The 19,818-nt window shown below is 54.4% G+C and overlaps 1 protein-coding gene across 5 annotated transcripts; it reads left to right on the top strand.

Moving 5' to 3' along the window:
- The first annotated feature begins 1,085 nt into the window (after positions 1-1,085).
- On the top strand, positions 1,086-19,675 carry LEMD2 (LEM domain nuclear envelope protein 2). 5 transcript variants are annotated; one of them, XM_082346792.1, is made up of 11 exons: positions 1,086-2,112; positions 2,149-2,689; positions 4,400-4,440; positions 7,666-7,741; positions 10,858-10,934; positions 11,835-11,914; positions 13,597-13,742; positions 14,725-14,826; positions 14,904-15,006; positions 18,149-18,251; positions 19,479-19,675. In XM_082346792.1, exons 1-11 carry the CDS (start codon positions 1,918-1,920, stop codon positions 19,533-19,535), a joined length of 1,521 nt encoding a protein of 506 aa, XP_082202918.1. In that variant the 5' UTR covers positions 1,086-1,917; the 3' UTR covers positions 19,536-19,675. The 5 variants fall into 5 exon arrangements, with proteins under 5 accessions (XP_082202918.1, XP_082202919.1, XP_082202920.1 ...); XM_082346790.1 differs by having other exon boundaries at positions 1,090-2,689; XM_082346793.1 differs by lacking the exon at positions 18,149-18,251 and having other exon boundaries at positions 1,089-2,689.
- The last annotated feature ends 143 nt before the right edge of the window (positions 19,676-19,818 follow it).

Genomic DNA, 19,818 nt, shown 5'->3' with positions numbered 1-19,818 from the left:
ATGGGAGCAGCTAAGTCGGGGGAGATGGCGAGGCTAACTCGGAAGCCTGACCAAGCGGAGGCTGTCATTTCCCCCGCAATGTGGCCAGTGATAAATGCTCCGTGATAGAGCAAGTGGCAGGAATGCAAACGCTGGCAGAGGTGACTTGTCCAGGGACCCAGGGTGGGGAGACAAGGTGGGGGTGGGCAACGGGACCATAGAGGAGGAGGCGAGATTGGGGGAAGGTGAGAACTGAATTGGAGGGTTAGAAAGAGAATGGAACTTATGAGACCAGCAATAAGTGTTTGGGAAAGGCAGTTGATGATCGATGTGGAAGGAATACAAAGAGGGAGTGGGAGGCAGAAGGAAGACCACAGTGTTACTTCCATTTGTCACCACTCCCCATGCTTCCCTTAGGGGTTTCTCTGTCCGGTGGGAGGTTCTACAGAGCACTGACGCTGCACACAAATGGGTTAAGTGCAAACACTATGGAGCATGTGTCCTGAGCACCTTATACAAATTACCTCTTCTAATCCTCACAGCAGTCCTATGAGGTTTACTGGCCAACAGGCTAGAAATGTTAATTAGATATGATCGCACATCTAATAGTGGTGGAGTTTGGATTCAAGAACCCCCTACCTAAATCCACAGGTGACACAAGACTACATCTTGGGGTCTTCTCCTATCTATCTCTCCTTATGAAAATCCCACCATCCGGCCACACGGCCTCCTCGCACAGGCTCAAACTGCCCCTAAGAGGCCAAGGGCATTTGCTTGTTCTGCCCCCACGATGGGATGCAGTGTCCTCCTCTGGCGGGAGCTCCTTTCCTGCCAGCATCTGGCCAAGGGCAGGGCCTGCAGCCCCTTAGGGCTCAATGTCAGTGAGTGAACAGCCAGGAAAACACAGAGGCCTGCCAACCATGACCTTAGTTCAGACCAGGTCCCAGAACATGCCTGGGGTCTACGCCACAACCCAAACAAAGCCCTTCCCTGAACGCATTGGTCCCCAAGCGCAGAGAGAAGCAAAGGATTCCATCTCCCCACTCTCGGCAGTGCTTGTCTTTCACCCTTGTCGACTAAAATGCACAACTTAAAAGTTGAGAGTTATGTTTTATTCAGCAGACATTCTTAGGACTTCAAGCCCGGGAGAGAGCCTCTCATATAACACTGAGAAAACGGTTCCAAAGGGGAAGAGGGGCAGTCAGGATATATAGGAGTTTTTGCAACAACACCAGGTAGTTGGAACAAAAGATAACTGTCAATAAAAGAAAACCAGATGACTCAAGTTAAGGAATTTAGCACTTTTCTATGTATGGGAAGATGCAAGAGTCTGGGCTCACTGAAACCATTCTTTCACCTGCACCTCAGCTATCTGGGGCCAGTATCCTGTGTTTTCCAGAGTTTCCTCAAGCTTCACTGTGGGGAGTGGCTGCTAGATGGCAGGCATCCCTTGTTTCCTTCTTGAGTTCCCTCAGGGCTCATCATTGGGGGTGACTGTAACGTGGTGGCTAGATCCCTAGTTTACTGATATGGCAGGCAATATTTTATTTCTTACCATTAAGTAATTCATCCATTAAATCAACATGACTTTATCGAGTGCCTACCACGTGCCAGGGACTGTGCAAGGGGAGGAGGATTCAGAAATAAACAGCACTTGCTCTTACAGACGAGAAGGACTGAGCAAGGTGGGAAAGAAAAAAGGAAAACAAAAACAAAACGCCAAAAACCCTCAGACCTCCCCAACATGGCAGCCTTGGAGGCTGAATCTGACCTCCTCATCATGGCCCGCCCATCGTGCTGTTCAGACCTTCTCAACATGGCGATTAATATGGACCTTCTCAACATGGCGCGGGCCCCGCCTACTCCGCCGCGGTCGCCGGCGGGAACAGTTCCGGGTGCAGTGTGCGCCACGGGCAGGTTGGGGGTGGCGTCCTGGCCATGGCCGGCCTCTCGGACCTGGAGCTGCGGCGGGAGCTGCAGGCCCTGGGCTTCCAGCCAGGACCCATCACCGACACTACCCGGGACGTCTACCGCAAGAAGCTGCGCCGCCTGCGGGGCGAGGTCCGGCTGCGCGGCGAGGAGCGGCTGCGGGAGGAGGCTCGGGCAAGGGGCGAGGAGCGGCTGCGGGAGGAGGCCCGGGCAAGGGGCGAGGAGCGGCTGCGGGAGGAGGCCCGGCTGCGCGAGGAGGCTCCGCTTCGCGCCCGGCCAGCCGCGTCCTCCCTGCGGTCGGAGCCCTGGCTCTCCCCGCCGGCCTCGGGCCCGGCCTACGCGACCTTTGGGGCCTACGGCGACATCGGGGCTTCCGCCACTTCCTGGTCCAAGAGCCGCGGCCTCGCCTACCCCGCCCGCCCCGCGCCGCTCAGACGCCGCGCCTCGGTCCGGGGCAGCTCCGAGGAGGACGAGGACTGCCGGCCACTCGACAGGGCCGCGCCGGGCCCCGGCCACGGAGTCCGTCGGTGGTGGGCCTCGTCCCCGGCCCCGGCGCGGCTGTCCTCCGCCCTCCTCGGCCCCGACCCGCGCCCGGGCCTGCGGGCGACGAGAGCGGGCCAGGCGGGCGCGGCGCGGGCCCGGCCCGAGGTGGGGCGGCGGCTGGAGCGCTGCCTCTCCCGGCTCCTGCTCTGGGCCAGCCTGGGGCTGCTGCTCGTCTTCCTGGGCATCCTCTGGGTGAAGATGGGCAAGCCCTCGGCGCCGCAGGAGGCGGAGGACAACAGTACGTCCCGGGCCGGCGCAGGGGAGGGCCTTGAGCGCGCGTGTGTCCACCAGGACGATCTCCCCCACTCCCCCCAGTCCTCTCAGCGCCAGGCTGAACACTCCCGGGCCTTGTCAGATGTCTCTGGCCGTCTTCTTCCTTCCAGACTTTGACTTTCCTTCCTCCAGTTATGGGAGGAGAGGCCTGGGATTCCTGCATCTGCAATAATTTCTGTCTTCACTTTCTCCTATTCTCATTTTCTGCCCTAGCCGTCCCTACTAATCTCCCGTTCAACTACGTGCTGGAAGCAATCGTTCTGTGGTCACTTTTATTTTCCCTCTCCAGAGAAAGCCCTCTAACACACCCCTCTAAAGGTCCACCCCCATTGCTTTTGAGTTCTTTCTTCCCTTTTGATTTTTTGTTCTTTCACACATTAGTGCCCGTTTGAAGGCACCCCAGGTGTCACGGCTCACAGATAGGCTCTGGTTGGGGTCCCAACTTTGCAGCACCAAAAAGGCCACATACTCCACTTCTCTGGACCACAGGACCCTCATTTGTCAGAAGATTATACTAGCCCTGCCTCTGACACAGGTGTGGAAGAGCCTTTTAAAGAGTTTAAACTGATGTAAATGATGGCATTTATCACTGCAGCACCTTCTTGGGGTGTGTTAAAAGAGAGGGTCCCGTGACTCAAGGATGTTCCCAGCCATGCTTCTGTCCACAGGTAGTTCCGTGATAAGACATGCCAACAAGAAGTCTGCAGGATACAGTATGTTAACGAATAGTTAAGGGTTTGTGTTTCCTAAAAGGAAAATTTGCTTCTTCCATAATTCTGGGCTCTAGGCTAATAGCAAACAGCACAGAGACCATTTCTTTATAAATTTAAGTATAAAATGACTCTAGTTCACTGACTTTTAATATTCTTTGCAAAAAATGATTGTGATTAATACTATTCCCAGCCTTTAGCCCAGGCCACATCTTTCCACGCCTAGCAGGAACAGCCAAAATGCAGGGAAAGGCTAAATTATGTGTTAGCTGTTGCAGCAGATGGATATTTGGGTGTATGAACAAGTCTGTGGGCACGGGGATCCCAGGCTCGTGCACACACCCAAATAATTTCTTGACTATGAGAGCAGTTTATCCACCTGCTAGAGAAATTAAGCAGACCCAGGAGTGTCATGGTACTGTACTGGTACTAACTATAACTGTTTACATTGGTGACATTAAAAAATGGTATACTGTCGTACTCACTGCTGAGATGTTTTAAGACAGTAGCTCCTGGATAGATACTGGGATTTACCTGGAATTCCCCTCCCATGATAGTATTAATCCCTGTTTAACATAACGTGTACAATTTATAAAACCATCATATGTGTTGTCTTGTTTGAGACTAAGTCTGATTTAAGCAAGGAAGGCTTTAGTGATCCCATGTTATGATGAAGAAACAGAGGTTCAGAGTGGTTAAGTGAATAGTTGCCTAGTATCCTGTGGCTAATCATTTTCCCCTGGGATTAGAACACAGGTGTACTAATCCCTAATCCAAGACCAAGAACCTCTTACGTTTTTTACTGTCCATTTTTTAAATGCCTCATTTAGATGACACCTTTCTAATCCCCCCCCCCTTTATGTTGGTAATGTTTTACTTACCCTGAATTTTGAGAGTGATCCCTTTTTGTACCCTTTCCCACAACCCACACTTTTAATTTCCTCTGTTTCTTTTCTTGGTCTCAGTGAAATTATTGCCAGTGGACTGTGAGACAAAAACAGATGAGGTGAGTTTGGGTTTCTCTAGCTTTTGCTCTTCCTCCCAAGGATGTTGGCCTCCATCAGGAGGTAAACTTGCCCAGAAAAAGATCTAATAGGATCACTTTCAGGAGTGCTTCCTGTAATGTACCAGAATCATATTGTGTTCTGTGATGTATGTGTCAGACTCAATTGTGGCAGTGAAGGAGTACTTGAAACAGAGAGAATTGAGCTTCCAAGATCCAACCTCCGGCTCCTTATGGGAACTCTCCCATCAATCGCGGCATTAAGGACTTTGATCTTCTGCCTAAGTCGATCTGGGGGGATGCAGTAGGTTGTGGTCGAGGGACCTCTCAAGCTCCCCTGGCTTCAGGAGGAAGAGCTGGCAGCTTTTTAAGCATCAGGAGGCCAGGTTCTCAATTCCACATTCTCCGGTTGTACGTCTGTGGCTCTGAAAATGCTGTTCTGATTTGAAATGTCATCGGGAAGTTGTTTTAAACACATCTGAAGTGGAGTTAGCCCTCTTAGTCTATAGATTTGTTTTATGAAGCTTTAATGATCCCTACAAATAATATTTGGGGAAGGTGAGCAGCCCCATCCATTTATGAGTCATGAAAACAGCATTACCGAGGAGCTGGGGTGCTCCGGTACAGGTGGTAGTCTGGGGAAGATACAAGGCAGTACGTTTTCAGGTCATAAATCCTGCCAGGAGGAGCCTTGTGCTGCCAGAGGGCATGACTTAGTAGTCTAATTATTAAGTGTGCAACGACTGGCCTCCCTGAGCCCTGAGTGCACATCTCTGGCAGCCTGGGGGCTGGGAAAGTAACCACCCACAGATATTTCCAGGCCCCTGCGTTGACTCTCTTATCTGCGTTAACAAAGGGACATCCTGATGCAGACAACCGGTTTTATTTCCCTTTGACTTCTGCTGTGTCATATTTCGGGCTGTTTTTATTACACGTATTTATTGCTTTCATCCACCAGATGTCTTTGCTTCCCTATTGTTTTGTGAAAACAGACTCATAATAAGTATAATCTGCCTTCTATCATAAAAACTGCAGTTGATGATTGAAGGAAGTAGCCCAGAACCATGGCCAGAAGGGGAAACTAGAATTTTGAAGACTGAAAACAAAAACAGGGACCAAAAATACTTTTTCTGTAAGACTTCTCTGGTGATGTTAGTTTCATTCGTCTTTTATTTAGAAACGGGTTCCCTGGTTTCTGTCTCTTGGTCCTTCACACCTCTGAGTGTATCAGGCCCAAGACGGAATGACAGATATACTCCGGGGTGCTCCTCTGCGCTGGACGCGCCCGGCCCCACCTGAGTGAGCCAGTCGGGCACCATCCAGGTCCTCGCTAAAGACTTGCTCAGCGAGCACAGACAGGCAGGGCCTGCGCCACGACATCACAGGCTCCCTTCAGTTGCAGTGTTGGGCTCGGTTGAGCTGAGATTTTATGGGGTACCCTTGGCCTTCAGGGTGGGTGGACACGGGAACAGGTGGGTTGGGAGGTGCTTCTCAGCTTGGGTGAGTTTCTTGCTGAGTCTCATTCCTTGTGTGGCTCAAGCTCACCCAGAACCCAGAGGGGCATTTGGGTTTCAGATACACATATTCTTTCCTTTCTCAGCTGACTGTGACTGTTTTTCTTTCTGCCTTTGTCCTGCTGAAACCCTGGGGATGGGCTGGGAGTGGGTGTGTTGTCTTAATCAGGCTGTCTCGTGGTCTGGTACCTTCTGTCCTTTAGGTGATATCAGCTCTACTTTGCCTAAATGTCTGTGAGTTTGGAACAGTATTAATTGCTACTGCTTTTTTTTTTTTTTTCCTGGTTGCGACAATAATAGATGTTTAGAAAATTAGACAAATGTGACAAAAATCGCTTGTGATTCTGAGACCTAGAGATGATCACCATTAACGTTTTGGGAGCATTTCCTTCTCACCTTATGTCTCTGTGTATGTGTGTCTGTAGAATTGGGATCTCTGTATATTTAGTTACATTTGACACTTAATTATCAACTTTTCCCATATCATTAAATAGCATTTAAAAAGTAGTTGGGGTTTCTAACTCTACTAGGAGGCATGTCAGTTGTTTCTGGACATTTATAGTCGTGTGTGTAAATCTTGGTCGCATCATTTCATACCTTGTAAAGGCATTAGGGTCTTTAGGCCATGTGAAGGGACAAATCTTGGCCTCTGAGACTGTTAGAAACCAAATTAGATCAGGGCAACAAATGAGCCCCGAGAAGGAAAACGACCTTGGTTCCTTCTGTAGCTGCAGAGCCAGGTCCAGAACCCAGACCTTCGACTACCAGTGCAGGGCTCTGCCCAGTGACAACCCAGAAGAGGCCTGGAGTTCGAGGGGTGGGGGCTCGGAGTCGACTGGCCACACTCCAAGTGGCTCCACCATCTACTATGAACTGTGGGTTCTTGGTGGCCCACTTAAGGTCTCTAAACCTTGGGCCCCTAGCCTGAGAAATTGGGGTACAGTGAGGAGTGCAGCGAGGATGCAGTGCTCCTTCACGTATAGACCACTCAGCATGGCACCGGCCTGTCGTCCACTCTCAAGGAAGAGCGGTCTTTTTTAAATGTTCCAAATCCAGTAAGTCTAGCAAAATGGTGTCCCCACTGTTACAGGTGCCGAAGGAGTAAATGTGCAGATATTCTGATTTTCTCAGACAGGTGACATTTATTTTCTCCCTAGAGTTGCAAGATTCCTCGAAATTTTCCATTTCCAAGGAAACCCAGTCTAAGATTAAACATTTGCATCAGATAATCCACAAAGTAGACAATCCACAGGCAGATTGTAGACACTTGTCTCTCCAAAAACGGACAGGAATGGCCCACGGGGGAGACCAGACTGCATCGTGCAGTGTTTGCTCCTCCCTCCGAGGAGGCTGGGCTCCTGCATTTCCCCACAACCACACCGCCCCTGCTCCACGGCCCCACCGATGGCCTTTATTCCAACGGCGACCACGGGGCAGAGGCCCAGGAGCCTCCAGGATGGTGGACCCTTAGTTACTGTATCTGCTGTCCATCTGCCTCTGCTTTTACGGTGTTCTTTTCAGTCAGTTAACCCAGTACTTATCGGCCCTATCCCTGGGCCCACCCCTTTGCAGAATTTGTTGTCGTTGTTGTTTTAAAGTATGAGGTGTACCTTGCTGTTGAGTCCTTGACGGTGCAGCTGAACATTTAAAACCAGACAGACAGGCCCCCCTCACCCACCCCTCCTTGCTGACCGCTTGTCCTGTGCCCTTCCAGTTCTGTCAGGCCAAGCAGAAGGCGGCCTTGCTGGAGCTGCTGCACGAGCTGTACAACTTCCTGGCCATCCAAGCGGGTGAGTAGGTCTCCCGAGGCCCAAGACTCCTCATGAGCGGGCTGTGGGCTGAGATGCCGTGTCATCTCCCAGAAGACACGCTCAGAAGCCAAGTCTCGCCTTCCCCGCCTCCCCACACAGACGCATCTTGTTTAAGCCTTGCATCTGGGCAAAACGCATAGGTTCCTGAAGGATCCCAGGGGTCCTGGCACGTGCACAGGCCTTTCAGCAGATGTGCCCCCTTCTCTGGGATGCCCCCCACCTAATGTCCTGGGGGTCCATGTTGCACTGGAAGGGCCCGGGCCTCAGGTGTTCTCAGAGTCTGGGTCCCCCAACCTGGAGGGCCTCCCTGTACCAGGTGGTCGGCCCGGCCCGGTGCAGAGGCCTCTGCAGGTGGAGCGGTCTGAGCGGTGGGCCAAGCACCTTCAGGCCCGTCCTGCCCTCCAGGGCCCTAGTGTCCCATGTCCCCATCTGGCTGTGGGACACCAGACAAGTCCCTGACATCTCAGAGCCTCAGTCTCCCCATCTGACTGAATGATCTTGGGTCTGTCTTTTCTTAACCAAATGAAAGCCAAGTGCTGTTCTCTAGATGCCCCCCTGAAATCTCCTCCATCCAGAAGGCTCCCCCACTGTTTTCTTTGGTAAACATGTTCCTTGAGGCCAGAGATGGCACCTGCATCATACTGTGTCCTGCCTGACACCTGGCATCCAGGAGGCTCTCCAAATCACTGATGACGTGGGTGACGGCTCAGGGCTTGTGCCTGTGTTAAGTGTACTTGACGCGAGAACCAGACGTCAGTCTGTGGGAGGTTCAAGGGGCGCCTCTCACCTGTAGGGCCAACCCTGTCTAAGGCTGTCGCCGGGAAGTTAAGGTTGGGTGGACTTGTACTGGGCCCTCAGTCCTCAGCGCCAGTCTTGTGGTCCTCAGCTCTGCCACCTCCTCCCTCCTGACTGCTGGGAGACTGGGGTGGTCAGGGAGGCCTCTGTGAGCTCCTCGGAGGAGAGGTAGGAGTTGGGGCTCACAGTATTACAGTCATCTAGTTATACGCCCAGGTGCTTGGCGTATAAATTCTGGCCTGAGGGTGTGTTTGAAACCTTTGTGACTCAATTGTGGTCCAAGGTCCAGCAACGTCAGTGCCACCTGGGTGCTTACTGGAAATGCAGAATCTTAGTCCCATCTCAAACCTATTGAATCAAAGTCTGAATTTTACTAAGACCCCCAGGATATAAAGTCGAGAAACTCTGCTCTTAAACTGGATCCTAGTAGACAGTTCTCCTCCGTCCCACCCTCCTTGTGTGGTCCTGACTCATGCCATCAAGGGACCTGGTACCCACCGTCTTCCCACAAGCCAGGCAGGGGCAGCCCTGAGGGTATGCATCTCAATGAGACAGGCCGCAGGGGCGTGCAGGCTCTGTACTCAGCTATACTCCCTCCCCCCACCTCCTGCTGGAGGTCAGCTATGGACAGGGCACTGGCTGGCCTTTGCAGGATACAAGGTGACTCAGCCCAGAATCCTGCCCACAGCTGCCTGCGGTCTAGTAGAAGAGATAGGCTACCTACCCCCCTGACCACTGGGTGGTATAAAATGCCATTGGATGAGAACCAAGAGGCCAGAACTTCTGGGAGGCACAATGCCTTTTAGCTAGAGTGGTCAGGAAAGCGTCACAGGGGAGGTGGCATCTGTGCCAGGCCTTGAAGCCCAGGTGGGATTAGTTACGTATTTGTGGGGGAAAGGTGGGGCCAGAGAGGCAGGAAATTATAGGGTCAGAGATGGAAGCAGCTTCACGAGGAAGGAGAAACAGAGGGAATGGACTTTGGAAAGGCCAAGTGAGTCCCACCCTGGCTGGTCATGGTTGCCAGGCCACCGCGGGTCCCTTCTGAAGGCAGTGAGGGCCGGGAAGGCTTTTGAGCAGGGGAGTGATGGACGGAGAGCCTGGTGCCAGGGAGACAAATGTGGCAGCAGTTTGAGTGGAGCAGTGTCATTTAAGCAGAATCATTTTAAAGCTTTGTTGACCAAACATGGATGAGAAAGGGGAGAGGAGGAACCCAGGAGACCTTGGCAGTGGTCCTGGCAGGCCTAAGCAGGGCAGGGTGATCTGGGTTGGGGCAGGAGCACAGGAGAAGCCAACTGATTCTCAGGGGACCCAGAAGGACGAGATCAACTTTGAAATAGGAGGATTTGGCTGTGTTAGGGGGTGAGGGGCAGGCTTCAGTTCATTCTCAAGATTTTTTAAATATTATCTTCAGCCACTCCCTCCCCAGCACACAGACACACACAGACTGGCCATCGCAGCCCCCAGGCTGTGCCAGGTCAAGGGCAGTCAGGCCGTGTATGGGGGTTAAGGATCTTGTACGGGCCCAGCCCTGCACTGTCCCTGCTTCCAAGGGGTCTAGTGGTGAAGCAGCACCTGGTGGGTGAGCCACTGTGGGTGATCAAGAGCCAAGGGCTGTGGCAGAGCCCCAGGTCCAGCCGATTTGGCTAAACAAGAGGCCCCTAGGGCTGGGGGCTTTTCAGAGGGGCTGGGCCTTGGGCCGGGCCTGGGAGCCTGGGCAGGACTAAAGGGGAGGCTCCCAGCTCCATCCTAGATGGGAGCCAGCCACCCAGGGTGCTCAGAAGAGAGCTTTGGAGCACCATATCGGGGTCCCAGCACATAGACACCCCTTCTTCCATGGAGCATTTTGGACATCCCTCCCTAGGGCCCCTCAAAACCTGGCATTCTAGGTCACCTGCCTGTGTCATGGGTCAAAATCCCTGCAATGCAACAGCCTCCCTGCCTTTCTTTTTTCCCAGGCTGCGGTTATTTATAGTGCCATCCCAGTGCCTTCCGAAGCTGTCTGTCTGATCCTTTTAGGGATCAGTTGCAAACAGACCTTGGTATTGGGCAGCTTTTTAGTCATTTAATGCAAATCGCTGCACTGCTTTGCCGGTCAGGTTTTAATGATCTGGAATCGATCCAAGCTAAGTGGCTTTTGATCTTGCTGCAGAGTGAAGATGCCCCACAGAAGCTGGAGCCGCCGGGCCACATGTTCCCCATCAGAGCTGATGGCTTGATTTTTGCTGCAGTTTTTAGTCGGTTTCAGGGTAAATATTTTTCACCTCTTCTTTGTATTTGAATGTGTGTTTTTTCCCTCCTAGGTAATTTTGAATGTGGAAATCCAGAGAAGCTAAAAAGCAAATGCATTCCTGTAATGGAAGCCCAGGAATATATAGCAGTAAGTAGGCTGCAGTGTGCGTCCGTTCCCGGGAGGTCCTGGTGCTTTTGTATTGATCTTTCAAGCCCTGCGTGTTTTTTTCCCTTTTTGTTTTGTGTTTGCTTGCCCTTTTTTAAAAAAAAAAAATTTTTTAACTCAGTTGAGTGTTAGGCTACCTTAAGTTAAGGCGGTGATGGGGTGACTGGGCCCAAGGTGAGCTGTGAGCCAGAGCCAGGCCTGCCGCAGCTCATTCCTGACCTGCTGCTTCCTGACCAGCCGGAGTGGGCCGCTGCCCCTTCTTTAAGTGGCCCTGTGACTTGCTCTTCCTTTGGCTCATTTTTCCCCCCTTCTCAGCAGCCTTAAGACATTTAACCTGTCATTCTCTCCCCTCAGGATTACCGTCCGGGTTGCTCTGAGTCCATTTGATTTTTGGTGTGGCCTCAGGATGACAGAATTACAGATTTTTAGAACTGGCAGAAACCTAAGGGGTCACCTCGTCCAATTTTCATTTCACAGACGAGGAACCTGGGGCCTAGAGAGGGGAGGGACTTGCCCAAGGCCACACAGCCGGGACTGGCTGCAGGGCCCCCACCCCGACACTTTCTTTCATCTCACTGCAGATGAGCTGCCAGCTCTCTGGCCTGGTGCTTCATTCCTTGAGAAAATTACATGCTTCTGCTGTCTCAGACCTGCATTGTTTTCCTGTGTGTTCTTCCGCATCACCTCCTCTGGTTATAGCCTCTTCTCTGGTATCATCAGCTACAGACTTCTTTCCTGCCAGTTTGCTGGGCATTTAGCAGAACAGGGCTTTGGGGCAGGCGGAGGACATGGAGAGGGCTTCCTTAATCTAGCAGCAGAATAATATCGCTCCAACTGCTCCGCCCAGATGGAGGACTAATCTCCTCCCGCCCCCTCCCACAGAATGTGACCAGCAGCTCCTCCGCCAAGTTTGAAGCCGCACTGACCTGGATACTGAGCAGTAACAAGGACGTGGGCATCTGGTGAGTGTGGGCGGGGCGTCCGGAAGCACCTGAGGCCCTGTCATCGCCCATCAAGGTGTCTCAGGCCGGGAGGTAGAGGGCAGGTCTCCCAGCCAAGTCGTCTTGGGCCAGGCCTGAAGGCTGGGCAGCGGAAGGAGAAGCATTAGGAATGCAGTGTAAGGAGCAGTTTCAAAATGAGGCACAAAAATCCAGGTGTCAGGGTGATCTCCTGGCAGTCCAGCTCAACCTGTTTCAAGTAACTCAGTCTGTACCCCTTTCCTTCACTGGCCCCGCACAGTTTGCTGGAGATGGCATTTTTTTGCACTTCCTTTCCTTGGTGCTAGTTTTCATTTGTAGATGAAATGATTCTGTATGTTGGTTTCACTCAGTATGGAAATTGCAAAAGGAAAGACTAGGTTTTATTCCGACTGGGCAGTTTCGCCTGTTTCTGTCTCTGGCGAGCACGGTTAGCAGAGACAGAGTGCCCTTCACCCTCCTGAAAGGCCCTATCTGGCTGCTCGGCCCAGGGGTGGGCGGGCACCAGCCATTGTCAGATAGCGGAGTCCCCTGCTGGAGAGACACTCGCTTCATCGCCCCCTCCCACCCTTCAGGGTTTGTCGGGGTCTCTGTTCAGGTTACAGCTGCTGATATTAAAGCACACTCTAGGGTTTTGTTCTCTTCCTCTCTGATCTACCCAAATTACTAATTCCATCAGCAGTGCATCCAGCAGAAGCCCCTCGGGCAGCTCAGCCTAAAGCTTGATAACTGGATGCATGGCACGATTAAAATTCGTTGGCTTAAAAAAAAAAAGAAACTTCCCTGAGTGGCTGAGCGATTTTCCTGTGTGTTGGAAAGGCAAAAAACACGGATTTTATCCTCGGCAGCGTGCACTGAAGCTGCTAACGCAGAGGAATGATGACACTGCCTTTTCACATTGAGGAGGGTGGCCTGTGGGGAGCTGAGCCTGGCTCCCACGACCAGTGTTAGAAGTGGGTCGTGAGACTTTGCTGTACAGCAGAAATTAACACAAGGTTGTAAATCAACTATACTTCAATTAAAAAAAAAGAAAAAAAGTGGGTCATGAGAAATCCGGACAGTTTGGGCACCAGCCATTCGGCTGTGCAATCCAGAGCAGGAGCTTGTTGCCTCGCTGGAAGAAGGTGGAGTGTCGGCAGTGTCCCCGTGTGTCCTGACGCCTCCTCGCTGGGGCTGGGGTCTGGCCTCCAGGAACCTGGCGATGTTGTGCTCCTGAGTCTCGCGGCACCCCATGGTCTCTGCACGTAAACAGCTTATGTGGCTCCTCATCACCGAGGAAAGGCACCCCCTCCCAGACTCTGTTTCCATTCTTGCCGTGCTGCACAAAGCCAGTGATTCCGTAAACATTTCCATTTCTCTGTGCTGGGAGGGGGGAATCCAATTTACAGTTTAATCTTCCACATGCTGAGAGGGGCTGTCAAAGACCCAACAGAGGGAGGCGTCACTTCAGCAGCAGGGGTTCAAGCCTGCTGCCGTCTTTAAAGTTTTATTCTTTCTAAGTAGCCAACGTGGGAAATTTCTGGAAAGAGTGCAACCAGGATAGCGAGTCTATTTTATGAGCAAGTGGAGACCTCAAAGCCCCGCCTTCCTCCTCCTTCCGCTGATAGGCTTATACAGTGGCTCCTCAGAGCTGTTGAACGTGTCTACAGCCCTGTGTCCTGTTTCAGGTTGAAAGGGGAAGACCCGTCCGAGCTGGTGACCACGGTGGACAAGGTGGTCTGCCTGGAGTCCGCCCGCCCCCGCATGGGTGTTGGCTGCCGCCTGAGCCGCGCCCTGCTCACGGCTGTCACCAATGTGCTTATCTTCTTCTGGTGTAAGTCCTGCCACCGTGTCACCCTGCCCCTCCCACTGCGCCTCCCGGGAGCCCAGCTCAGCAACACTTCTGGGCATGGGTGATGCGGTCTCTCGGAGTTCGTTTCTGCCTAGTGAACCTGAGGTCTGTCTAACGAAACTGAGGAGATGAACCAGTCAGCCTCTGCCCTGGGTCGTCTTTCCCTTTGGAGACTGGGTGGTTGGAGCAGGAAGATAACTAGAAAACATCCTGGATTTGGGGCAGGGGGCCATCAGCATCCCCGAGAGGGTGCTGGCTTGGGCTGGAGGTGGGCATTGTCCTTTCCGGCACCCCAGACCGCAGGCCGCTCCGAGGGGGAGACCCAGCAGGAGCTTAGCCTAATTTTACTCCCTGAACAATGTAAGCACCTCCTCAGGAACTACAGACGCCCAGTGAAAACAGGCAGGGCCCAGGGTGCTGAGCGGCAAAGCAGAGTCTCCCGACATGAGGGGCTGTCTTTGAGCAGAGGCCTTGGGGTGTCTCTGAAGGCCAAAGGCCGCAACACAGAAACCACCAGCTCTGCAGAGAGCTGGGTTACAAATCACAGGCCGTCTGGGCGTGCACACGGCTCCCTCCCCCACGCCGGCAGGCACAGACATCATTATCGGCAGCAGCATCTGGAATACAAAGGACCCGGCATGTATATATGTATGAAACGCCATGTTCTGGTTCACAAGGGAGGAGATGAAAGCCCAGAATAAGGTTGGGAGGAGCCAAGATCCGGACGGCTGGGGAGGCCTCTGTGGTGACAGCCGTCGGGAGGAAGATGATCACTTAATAGCCTGTCCTCCCTCTGCATTTCCCAGTCCTTCGTTTCTTGCTTGCTAGCCCTGGGTCTGACACACAGTAGGTACTCGGAACCCCCTCAGCCTCCAGCGCAGTGACCTGCCCTAGTGAGACAGCCAGTGGGCGCCTGGCCGGGGAAGGTGATGTGCACGATTAATAGTGCTTTGTTCCCTCCCAGGCTTGGCCTTTCTGTGGGGGCTCCTGATCCTCCTGAAATACCGGTGGCGGAAGTTGGAAGAGGAAGAGCAGGCCATGTATGAGATGGTGAAGAAGATTATAGGTGCGTGGCCCCCAGTGAAAGGGCTGCTGGCTCCCGCCAGAGGGCCCTCACCCTAAACAGTGCCCTCTGTCGTGCAGATGTGGTCCAAGACCACTACGTGGACTGGGAGCAGGACATGGAGCGCTACCCATACGTGGGCATCCTGCACGTGCGCGACTCCCTGATCCCGCCGCAGAGCCGGTGAGACCCGGGGCGGGCCCCCCTGAGTGCCACAGAGGGAGGCCCAGAGCTTCGAGTCAGTCATGCGGGGAGGGGGGCAGGTCAGCCCCAGGATCGTGGGAGGTGGGGCGCCATCCACACCTCTTGCCATCAGCTTATTAAGGCAGAGTGCAGACAAGAGGTACAGAAGCATGGCCCCGCTCCTCTGTAGAGATGGCGCTTTGGGGTGCTTTGGGGAGCAAGCCCTAGGACCCGACCCCTCCCCTCCCCGCGGGGCTTTGCAGGGAAGGACCTGATGGGCTTCCATGAATGGAAGTCCAGGCACAGAACAGTCAGGGCTCTGATTCCATTGCTCTGTGATTCTCATGGTCCTGCCCTCTGTGGATGTTGTTGGTTGGCTGGAGTTCCTGGTGGTCACAAGATGGTGGCCAGCAGCTAGCCGGAGCAACACCTGCCTTGCAACAACCAGCAGGGGAGAGGTGGGCTTCTTGTTGCTCTCATGAGCAAGGGAAAACATTCCCAGAAGCCACCGGGGACACACCTCTTTGAGGTTCCACTGGCCAGAATTGGTTACTTGTCTATTCTTGAATCAGTCACTGGCAAGGAGGAAGAGATTGTTTTTCAAACATTTTTAATCATGGTGTACAGTCAGAAACACATCTTACCTAAGATATCATGGTCTAGTTCCCATACACAAAGGCACACTCACGTAGTTGGAAACATGGTTTCACAGCAGTGAATGGGGTCAGCTTCCAGGGTGCACGGCTCATGGGAGGGGGTGGCAGGCCGTTGTCAGGCACGACTCCAGCACCACCTTCCAAATGGGCTGCGGATGCTGGGTAGATCCCTGACAAAACCAGGAGTAGGGTAGAGTTGGGGGACAGAGTCCCAGGAGGCAGCCAGCGGGGCCCGCTGCGGTGTCACCTCAGACTTTGCCGCAGTCTCTGGCCAGATGCCGTCCTCTCTCGGATGGTGCTAAGCACTCACCCTCGCTGGGTGCTCGCTGTGAGCTGGGCACTGCTCCGAGCCCTGCACAGGTGCAGCTCACTCACTCCACCCTCAGCATGGCCCTCGGAGGGAGTACATTGAGGATACCACTTTACAGATGAGGACACTGAGGCACAGGGAGGTTAAGAACCTGCTCAGAGACCCAGGGCTGGTGCCACTTCTGTGTTCCCAGTGCCAGGCTCTGTGGTCGAGGTCACCCCGTTCTGTCAACCCAAGAGGAACTGGAAGAGTAGAGCATTTAAGGGCCCCTTTTAAACGTGAAAATGCTTAATAACTCTCATGCCCACCCCACCCCCGGGACAGTGGCAGGCAGGAAGCTTAGAGCAGACCAACCACGGTGTGGGGCTTGTGCTAGCTGTTGGTCCCCAGCATGAGTCTGCCACACGGCCCTCCAGCTCTCGGGGAGGCCACTGGTGGATCCAGACTCCCTCCTAATTCTTGGATCTGCCAGAATTCATCATCATGTGACCATGGGTAACGCCCTGTCTGAGCTGTAACACAGAGATAATCCCACTGCCTTGCAGAGGGCTGTGTTGAAGAGAGGTCATCGTTCATTCATTTTCTCAACAAATGTTTATTGAGCACCTGCTGCATGTCATACTCTACTGGGTCATGGGGAGATGGGGAGAGGAAGAAGCAAAAGTCCCTGCCCTGCTGGAGCATTGGTTCTGGGGAGAAAGAAGACAAGATGCGTAAGGAAAATATGTGCCATTAGGTAGTGGCAGGTCTTAAGGAAAGGGGAACAGGGTGTCAAAGAGGTGGCCTCCCACCTCACCGAGGCAGCACGGAGCACTTGAGCCCTCATCAAAGGGCAGCACGCATGGTCATTTTAATAAGAGCAGGAAGTGGCACTGCAGCTTATCGGGGGCTTGAGCCACCACGCCTCAGCTCCTGTGCATCAGCAGAGACTGCAGGCAGGCAGCTGCCCCTCAGGGTCTGGACCCCTGTCCGTGAACCCAGGAGGCTCAGCCACCTGGTCAGTGTATCCGAGCTCTTGACTCGTAAGGACCCATCAGCTCCTGTGGGCCCTGCGTGGGCACACTGTCCTGTGGATGAGGGCCCGCTTGTGGGAGGTTGGGGGAGGTCTGAAGAGCTTGTCCAGGGAGGCACACAGGGGGCCGGCTTGTACATCACCTGGTAATGGGCGGCCTGGGAAGGGGGCTGGGGGTGAGGCCGCGGCCCCCACACAGTGCCGATGCCCCCGCTCAGGGACCCGGCGTGAGGAGCTCAGCCCCCAGGGCCTGTGTGGCCAGGGCCAGACCAGCCAAGTGGGGGCTGCTGAACAGCCATGGGGTTTGGTTGGCAGCAGGACCTCACCCCCTGGGAAGAAAGCCCCGCCACCCCACTCTGCCTCCTGACACATGGGCCACCCTGGGAGTTTCCCTCCATTTGCACTCCCCCAGCTGAACCCCCTGCTTCCACACACACCCACATTCACTCTGCACATGTGGGGTGATGGGGAGTGGTCTGCAGTCAGACAGGAGGCTGGGGCTCACCAAAGTCCTCCCCCACTGCCCTGGAATCTTCCTGTCTAGTTTGGAGGGGGAACGAGGAAAAAGGGGGCTGTCCGAGGGGGTGCAAGGCCCCAGGGATCCGGCAGAGCAGGAACTCTGGTGTCTGCGAAGGGGCCCTACCTGGTGGCTCAGGTTCCAAAAGCAGCTCCAGCATCTTGCCCTCCCCGGTTGGATGCCTAGTTCATCCCCATCCCCTGAAGTGCTGTGGAGTCTGGGCTCAACAGCCCAGTGGCCACTCTAATTAGCCCACACGAGGCATTAAAATGCAGCCTGCACTGGAGGCGGGGTGCCGCCCGGCCGGGCTGTAGCAGTAATGGGTCCCAGCAAGTCTTCCCACTTGGACACCTGGGGGGGCGGGCCTCCAGCCCCTTTCAGCTCCCTTTAATTGAACGCTTTTGGAGCAGAGAATGTTGAGGAATCATTTCTCTGGGGCCCAAGAAATTTCTCTCCTCTGCAGGAGTCCAGTTAGTACCTGACCACTCTTCTTCCCGCAGATAAATTCTGTGTGGGATCTTGGAGCTTTGTGCCCCCTTTTGTACAGAGGGCATCCAGAGACCAGCTCGCCTCTCTTGGCAGCAATGGGCACAGCGGCCAAGGGTGCCGCTTGCCTGCTGAGCCTGCACCCCCACCCCTCATTGCAGGAGACGCATGAAGCGGGTCTGGGACCGGGCCGTGGAGTTCCTGGCCTCCAACGAATCCCGGATCCAGACAGAGTCCCACCGCGTGGCCGGAGAAGACATGCTGGTGTGGAGATGGACTAAGCCCTCTTCCTTCTCTGACTCAGAGCGATAAACCCTGGGCGGGGCCCTGTTCCCAATCAGCCTGTCCCCAGCCAGTCCCCTCCAGGGGCATGAGAGGGCCACCATCCTGCTGGTGCTGAGTTCACACTTGCCTTGACTTCACCCTCCTCCTGACTGGTTCCAAAGGTGTCTCTGTGAGACTCTTCAGAGACGAGCTTTCAGAAGGAAAGCGCGGGCTTCCTCAAAGGGCCAGGGGAGAAGGCCAGGTGGGCAGCTGCCCTCTGCGTTGGTCCTATCCTCTCTGCCCCATTTTGCTGGCAGAAAGGGGAGAAGGGTTTTTTATGAAAAGATAAAAGCGCAGCAGCCGTGAGCCCCTGCAGAGCAAGTGTGTGCGGCTCGGCGTGCCCCGCGCCCGTGGGAGGTGGGTCGGGGTGGCGGCTGGGACGGCAGGGGTTGGGGAGCAGCTTGGTCATGTGCCTTCGGGGGGGTGTTACGTGGGAGCTCGAGGGTGAGGGGAGAAAGCCTGTCCTCTAGCTGGATTGGGCCTCTTATCCCGGAGGGGTAAGGTGCTAGAAATTAGAACAAGTATTGTAGGAGAACTGTCTAAACACGCGGCCTGGGCACGCGGGGCCTCAGGTCGGGAGGAATGAGCAGCTAGGGTGGCCTCCGGGGAGGAACCTGGAGTCGGCGAGGACGCTCCCCCAAGAGCGGAGAGGAGGGTCGAGCCGCCGCCAGCCCCCATCTGGGAGGCCCCGCCGGAGGCGGCCTCCCCAGTCCAGGCCTGCAGTCGCGGAGCGTCACCCGATCGCGCTCCAGGACCTGGGGATCCTCGCACTTCCTATGGGCAAAGATCGCCTAGTTTACGGCGACCACGCCTCCCCACCCCGAGTACTTTGCCCTTTGCCGGGGACTTCAGCCAGTGGTTTCAGTGCGCGGGTTGTGGCCGCACCTCCTCCCCCTGCTGGCCGCCGGGACCGACCCCGCTGCGCGGACCTTCGCCCGCCCGCCCGCCCGCCAGCGCCTCCCCGGCACGCGGAGCGACCTCCGGAAACCTCCGCGGGGGCCTTATTAGTTAAGGGCCGGGAGCCTCTCCATCAGAGCAGCATCCCCACAAGTTCTTGTCCGCGGCGGGCGGGAGAGGGGACGAGCCGAGGAGACTGAACAGCTGCCTCCAAAGGGCGTTAAGCACCCCTCTCTGGTCTTATTGGTATTTTTTGTTTCCTTAATAAAGCGCCAGTCTCTCTCATTTGAGCAATACTCTCTCTCATTTCCTCTGATGTCTGGGTGATCGGCGGGGCTGGAATCCGAGCGCCGGCGCCGTGGCAACGCAACAGTCTCATAATCAGGCTCCAGCCAGAAGAAGAAACTGCAACAGGCTTCACTGTCAGGGCTGAAACTGTTGGATAAATAAACTATTTATTAAAAATGGATGTGTTTCTCGTCCGTGGTTCTTTTCCTCTCCCCTCAAAGCAATGTGTAAGGAGAGGCAACATGCGGAGTTATTAAGCGCTGGCCCGGGAGAGGTCAGCTGGAAGAGAAGGTGGGAGCGGCCTCCCTGTGACGGGTTCTCG

Source organism: Balaenoptera borealis (assembly GCF_965194805.1).
Source record: "Balaenoptera borealis genome assembly, chromosome: 12".
Classification (NCBI taxonomy): domain Eukaryota; kingdom Metazoa; phylum Chordata; class Mammalia; order Artiodactyla; family Balaenopteridae; genus Balaenoptera; species Balaenoptera borealis.
This window is presented reverse-complemented; position numbering and strand designations above follow the sequence as displayed.

Coding starts and splice junctions, on each gene's coding strand:
- LEMD2 (XM_082346790.1), top strand. CDS start 1,918: ATGGCCGGCCTCTCGGACCTGGAGCTGCGGCGGGAGCTGCAGGCCCTG. Junction 7,742..10,857: donor CTTCCTGGCCATCCAAGCGG/GTGAGTAGGTCT, acceptor TTTCCCTCCTAG/GTAATTTTGAATGTGGAAAT. Junction 10,935..11,834: donor AAGCCCAGGAATATATAGCA/GTAAGTAGGCTG, acceptor CCCCTCCCACAG/AATGTGACCAGCAGCTCCTC.